The 7,328-nt window shown below is 37.4% G+C and overlaps 1 protein-coding gene across 1 annotated transcript; it reads right to left on the reverse strand.

Annotated features, from left to right (window-relative positions):
* Positions 1-1,745: 1,745 nt before the first annotated feature.
* On the reverse strand, positions 1,746-6,426 carry akap19 (A-kinase anchoring protein 19). The gene is made up of 2 exons (XM_088931257.1): positions 6,264-6,426; positions 1,746-4,151 (listed from the first exon to the last, which is right to left on the reverse strand). The coding sequence occupies exon 2, from the start codon at positions 3,907-3,909 to the stop codon at positions 3,634-3,636; it is 276 nt and encodes a 91-aa protein (XP_088787383.1). The 5' UTR covers positions 3,910-4,151; positions 6,264-6,426; the 3' UTR covers positions 1,746-3,633.
* Between the last annotated feature and the right edge of the window lie 902 nt (positions 6,427-7,328).

The following is a 7,328-nucleotide window of genomic DNA, read 5'->3' on the forward strand; positions in this document are numbered from 1 at the left end:
GATGCAGACTTAAATCTAACAGGTCTTAAACTCTGTAAAGCCTCACTCCTTTACACAGCTTTGCAGATTAGGAGCACTAGAATGGAGAAAGTCTTATTCATGTAATAGGTGGCACTATCAGCTATAGGCATTTTCAATTTATAGCTTAAAAAGATTCTGAATCATTGAAGATTATGTCACATAAGTCTGCACAGCATTTATTACTGATTTGTCTATTTCCCCACACAACATTTTTATTTTCTGAAAAAAAGAAACTACATAATATACTGTATAAATGTTTTTTTCTCAGCCAATACAAAAATTTTAAAAAGTTTACATTTACCTGAACCACATCCATTTTAGTAAAAAAAAATATAAGACGCTGTGTGTATTATCCTATACACTTGGGTTTCCCAGTGTTTCTCTACTGAACATAAATGACATTAATACAGTGATGACTTACAGTCTGTTGGTTATTATGTGTTGCTTGTTTTCCTGAATAAAAGAAATCTTGAACAACTTAAAAAATGTTTTTCACAGCTGAACTTGTTTTCTCTTCCTTGTATCAGTCTTCACTAAAATGTTGAGCGTCTCTTAAAATAATAATTATTTTAATTATTGTTCCCAGCTTAAAGGGCCTAACATAACACTTCTCCTATGAATATACATAAAGTCTTATGCTTATAATGAGGAGTATTTGTCTAGCTGCATTCCACATACTAAGAGTTGTAAAAGAAAAAAAAGGTAGTCTGATGCCTGATTAAATTCTTCTGTAATTTCTATATTAATATATAAATATTAATATTTTAATAATATATAACATCACTGCAAAACAAAATCTAAGTTGTTAATTTTAAAGACACACTATGTTACAGCACTCGATATTCCATCCAGAGGTAAGGTACCCCTTAAAAATGAAACTATAATTACTGTGTAAATTGATCAACAATATCCTCCTCAATGTAGAACCAAGCAGATCCTAAAAAGTGACTAATATTCACTGTATGTATGTCAGAGTTCATCTTAGTCCCAATTGCTTACTGCAGAGATGAAATAACATGAACTTACAGTACCAACCAAAATAAAACCAAAATACCAATGCATCACTCAAGGAACAGATGAATCTACATTAATCATTTTGACATTAAAGTTCTTTATATCTTTCTGATGGTACAGTATGGTGCTAATACATTATAATAATACGAAAACATTATGATTCTCTCACTTTTACGGTAGTTAAGTACATTAACACTGAATATTTCTGGCAAGCCTTGCTTTCCCTAAATATTGCTGTAAGTTGTGACATTTCACCTGAGTGATAAATACAAGTGAGAATAAAGAACAAGAAAGCAAAGGTCACCTCATGCTTATGTATAATATGAAATGCTAATAGGTTTTATTCATGAATTCATTATAATTTCCTCAATGGAAATGTGTATGCTTATTGAACTGAAAAATACAGCAAACTTTGCATTAGGTCAGAATTAGAAATTCTTAGCAGCATTTTTCAGACAGGTCAGGAGGTATACATTAAATATACCTGCATATTTTAGTTGTGTATGTAATTAACCAGCTAAGTTTAATTTAAGTTACTACAGTATCTTCACTGCTTATAAATCATAGCCACCATTGATTAAACAACTTGACTTTTTGTGTAAAGCAATTAATTATATTCAGAACATAGGATGCAGCTTTTTAAAGTGCTTTTTACAATGCCATAAACTTCAGTTATACCATGGGCCATAAACTATTAACTGCCATTATTATACAACATAGACACCCTATTACTTGTTTTGCAGTAGAAAGGTAATGTGTGCTTCATTGTTAATCTTGAAAAGCTATTCAGTTTGGTTACATAATATTGTTTATTTTATGGATAGGATCTAGGACTAATCTCTCAGCCAGGATTAGTATTAGGAGTGTGTTTTTTTTCAATCAGTGATTTTGTTTTCTCCATGGTCATTATTTTTAAAGCACTGTTTTGGGGGTTGACCTACCCAGGCCAAGAATGCATGTACAAATACACATGCTCTCCATCACAAAAGCCTAGTGAGAAATACTGTATGACATTCATTTCTGGTGTTTTAGAAACATGAAAGAAACCATTCTAAAACGGTGTTGTCCTATTTTGTTTTTTAAAAACACAAAGATAGAATTCACCCCATTTATAGAATCCAGTGTTAACTACAAAAGAAAAATACAGCATATTAAGGGTTTCCACAAAACGTACAGTAGTTACCCAGCACACCAGGATCAGCTAGTGTCCTGCAGTACACATACTCTGCCAACACAATCCAATTTAATGTGCCCATCTCAATCGCAATTCTGTGTAATACACACAGGGGCTGTACACTTAACTTGGACTAGAAAAATGTTATCATATTATTTAGTGGGTATATTTGATTGAAAACTGGAACTGTCTTACACTTTTACCTTTTTTACACCGATTAAGCACTAAATAATAATTTGCTTATTTAAATCTTGGAGCCTTCATATCACATTGCACTTTCAGCAATTTTTATCATGGAAGGTGGAACACTGCATTTTTTCAGGTGTTACAGTAAGTCTCAACAAAAACAGCATGAAGCATGGCCATTGTAAGTTTCACGTTTTATGCCGCATAATGTAAACACCAGATATCAGACACCAAATTGTAAAAGCAGAAAGTGTTGCCTCTTATTACTTTGGGAAAATACATATTATGCCTCCTTCCCTTTACCATTTTCAATTAGGATAGGAAAATCATGAAAACCGAGGTTTAAAAACTCCTTTGGGTAGAGCTGGGATGTGTGATATATAAACATAAAGGTCAAAGTGACTACAGGCTTTGTAAGGAACAGGCCAGATGAGCCCATTAATCTTTCGTCTTGAAGTTGGAGCTGCAGTGTGGAGTCTGTGCTGCTGTCCTTGCTGGCTGTTGGAAGGGGGAAACTGAGACTGCAGTTCCATACTGTAGAAGCAGTGACAGCACAAGAGGCACTGGACTATTAATAACTTCTCTGCAAGGAACCGAATTCTGTTACCAGGATGTCAGCCAAGTAAATAGCCTATTTTCATGAAAATGTAATCCCACTCCGTCTCTGTTCCCTCAGTGGGAAGAATTTCTCCTGATGGGCCCGTGCCCAGGGTCTCTTCCATTACACTGACATAAGGACAAATGCAGCAATGAGTGTTCCATTTATTCCCAACCATTCCCGTCTGAATCCAAGGAACTGAAGGATGCAGCTACCGCCAGCTACGTTGCCAGGATTAGGCCACCAGAGCTTGCGTTACATCACCTGATAAATGGCAGATGGAGACAGAAATGACTTGCAGCATGTAAAACAGTGGGCTCATTTACTACCCCACCTCCTTCCTGAAACTGCTGTTACCCTCCTTGAGAATACTTATAGGAGACTCCTTCCTTTTGACTAACAGAAATCAATTCTTTTAAATAATGAAAATGGTAAAAAAAGAAGATGAAAATGCCATGTTTAGGTGCAGGATTGAAGGTATCTTCTGGGTAGGTGCAGAAAAAAAGAGTTTCCCAACCGCTGGAACGCTGTTATTCTGCTCTAAGAGTGGACATTCGTATTGATTCCTCTTCCCCTGGGCTCGCTCTGAAATGGTTCGCAGAAAAACGATGGCATCTGGACATGCGTCAGCCGCCCGGCTTCAAGGCACATCGCTCTCGATGTAGGGGATGTCACTGTACCTGCTGTCAACCTCTGCCCACTGCTGCACAGCCTTGGCCACAATCTCTTCGGAGAGCCGCTGGGCATAGTCCAGCAGCCCTGGGTTCACCCGCAGGGAGCCCTCCTCCCCCTGGCGCGTCTCTGAGTTGACGAGAGCTGCGTTCTCGTCTAAGTACTTCTTTGGCTTGCCGTCTGCCTTCTCCACAGAGCTGGCATTCTGAGTCAGGTTGTTCTGCTTCGATTTGATGCATCCCATGATATAAATAATGTGGCATTGGTTTAAAGTGTTTGTGGCAGAGGGCTGGCAAGGGGGGGTGGCGGGGTGGAGGAATTCCAGGAGCCGCTTCCTTCCCCCTCAATTGCTTGGGAACTGGTTACTGGGACTTCCTGGGTCCCACAGCTAAGACCTGAGCTCTGGCAGGGCCAAAACAGTCTGCGAAGTCAGCAGCGCTCCGAACGAGTCGCACGAACATGTCTCACGCCACACTGCAGCTTTATCTGGCCGTTCAAAGGAGACAAAAAGCAAAATATTTCATTTAATTAATTTTACTACTACCAAAGCCATTGTCAAGTACCAAATTGGTTCAAAATTCTACCAATCGGGGGGACCATAATGTGGACTCTTCATATTGACCTGGTATTATTCACCTAGTTTCTGCGTTGAAACAGATGACAGGATTAGTAGAGGACTCTGGCAGACACGGGCGGCTGCTCCCAGAAAACGCTCATAATTTTAGGTGCTTAACAGGATATTCAGTATATAGAGCAATGTAAAAACATGCAAGAATGGTAGTAGCTGGTTTAATTCTTAAGAATAAACTTATATTGGAATTTCATAATAGTACTGACACTGGTCAATGTCAAATTAAGCACTAAAATCCCACCTTCTTTACGTGCAAATTCTAGGTTATTCCGAAAATTGGTTCTCACTGTACCCTGCCTCATTTCTGAATGAAAACAGCCTGTGGTTGTTTCACTAAACTCTGATGCCTCAATTCTCAGCACTGCCATTAGGTGCATTTGTAATTAAATCATAAAAGATTTATTTGGAACACAAGTGACTTCCCCCACCCCCAAGCAGTTTCCATTTTCAGCTGAAAATCTACAACAATTTAGAGAAGACAATAATAAGACGAAATACTAAGGCAATCTTGAAAGAGAAAATACTTTTTACCTCATTAAAAACATCATATATTTGTACTGTAAATGAAAAGCCACATTTGTTCATGTGTGCTGACCTTTGGAGAACACATAATAAGTCTGATGGAATTAACTGTCTTATCTATCTATGTTTACTTCATTATATGATGTGTACTGTAAGTTGCTGCTAGGATAGGAAACCTAGTATAAACCACTGCAGATCAGTAAACTAAAGGTTTGATTAGACAATGATAAAGCATCCTTTAACTTAAAGCCACCTTTGTTGGTGTGTACGTGTTTTCAATGAACACCCAAACCCTACATCACTAGTATTCATCGCCTCATAACCAAATGGTTGATGTTTGCGTTTGTTCCCTTTTGACTTGGCTTTTTGTAGCGCTTGTGTAATCTGTCGCTCATTTTAATATACTGTAGCAGTTCTCTATTCAACAGCTACATTTTATAGGATCAGCCAGGGTTCCAGCTAACGTGTTTCTGATTAACTTTTAAAAGCTGATATGCTGCGGTTCAGTTTGCAATATATGACTTACGTAATTAAAGGTGTCTTGTAAGCTTCGGTAATACAATGGAACACTGCTTGTCGTTCTTACATTTCCGATAGCTCTTTCCGTGGAGAGTCGACTGTAACGACTAACACGCTGTAAACGTGTTTATTGTATGTGTTTAGTGGCAGGTGTCATGTCTACTAACCTTACAATGCGATTGCGGCTCAATTAGACCTATATTAAATCCTAAGTGCAGGTGTGGTCCTGGGTCCTGTTTGGTCACCAGCAAGCCCCGCCCAAGAAAAAGAAAATACTAGCTTTTTTTAGCTAATTGAATTGTATTGAAGAATTCAAAATGTCAGAAAGGTGCACAACTCTACTGTTTGAACCAGCTAACGGGTGAGGAAACCCTCGATACGTTTCTTGGTCAGAAACACCTAAAGAAATAATGAAAATAATATAGTATACAACAGACCCTTCACATGTGTTGGATTTAATTTTCAAAATTTTAAAGTGTTATCTACCCAGCAGATAATCAGTGAAGTTCATCCAGAGTGCATACAGAATCCACTTAACTCCTTTGCTTCCGTTGGTAATAAAAGGAATAACAGAAACTGATAAGACTTAACCTTCTGTAATAACTCAAGGTCAATGCAAACTGTAAAAAGTCTTCGGCTGCTCAGGGCAGCTTGTCCATACTATGAACACTTGAATGTGTTTCAGGGTTTTACCTGAACTGTGTTATACAGTACTTCTCCTACCACTGCTGAGTAATTCACATGAATTGAAAACTCTATATAATTATAGAATTATGAAACATTGTTTTGTTAGCTACAATATGTATTTCTCAGTAAAGGAGCGTTGTGCCTTCGGAAGATACGAAACATATCTTCTGGCAAAAGCACAAACACGTTTTCCAATACTTGCATAACAGCAACAATGATAAAGCAGTTACTGTACCTACCTTTCAAAGGTAAAAAAGGCAGAAGTTGACCATTTTCATTTTAATAAGGCAATCACAGAATCTTTGTTATCCGTCTCTCTTAAATCACAGTAATCCCCAGAAATGTGCCATTACGCCTGATGATAAATAATGCACCACATAAATTCGTTTTCGTTTGTAGATGAATTCCAGGCTTGTTGATGTTGCGGATCATTCGATTCCGTTTAACTGTCTCCTTCTCCCTTCTCTTTGCAGCAGGAGTTTTTTATAATCCAAATTCCAGCTCACTCCTTTTTAAACGCTAGTTCAGTAAATCGGAGATCCTTCTCAGAATTGTGCCATAATGCGTATATTTTACAGCTGCAGAATTAGTTTAAAATGCACTTCAAAAAAAGCCCTGTGAAGACAGAGATAATCTTGCTGGAAACCCAGGCTGTCCGAGTATCTCGGCCAGCGTTTCAAATTTTGTATAATACCTTAGAAATGGAGGTAGGATAATGTTTCAAATTACGTTGTTTTATTCATGAAAACCCGTGAATTGGCAAGCATAATCTTCAACAGCCGTTACCAGATGACTTTTTTATTGTACTCCCGAAACACAATTCCCAAACTGTTTCGGCTTGCGTTGGACAAACTTGCTTATTTATAAAGCACACGGCTTTTTATACATATATGTAGCAGCTCGGAATGCGAATTTCAACTGGGAAATGGTTCCATCTTGTGGTTAGTAGTGGTTGTCTTCTTCATCATCTAAGAGGGAGAAAATTGCTGCTTCTTGGTTCTTTGAAATTATTACAAGGTTAGTTTTCAAAATTAAAGGAAATTATATACTTGAGGCAAGAGTTATATATGAATAAGAATTGGGGTGGTTGTCAGGTTCAGTCATCGGCAATACAGCATGTTTTTGACAAACTATCGTTTTTGTTCCGACTTGAGTTGGCATAGCAATTTATCCATAATATTTAAATTACGGAATATGAATAATTGTCTAATATGCATCAATTCCATGTATCCACATTATACATTATATTGCATTATAATTTTTAATCTTCGCGTCTGTCTATATAATATACAGTACTTTAAATA

Source organism: Atractosteus spatula, chromosome 13 (assembly GCF_055471065.1).
Source record: "Atractosteus spatula isolate fAtrSpa1 chromosome 13, fAtrSpa1.hap1, whole genome shotgun sequence".
NCBI lineage: Eukaryota > Metazoa > Chordata > Actinopteri > Semionotiformes > Lepisosteidae > Atractosteus > Atractosteus spatula.

Excerpts from the sequence above, each read along its gene's own strand:
- akap19 (XM_088931257.1), bottom strand. The coding sequence starts at position 3,909 with ATGGGATGCATCAAATCGAAGCAGAACAACCTGACTCAGAATGCCAGC.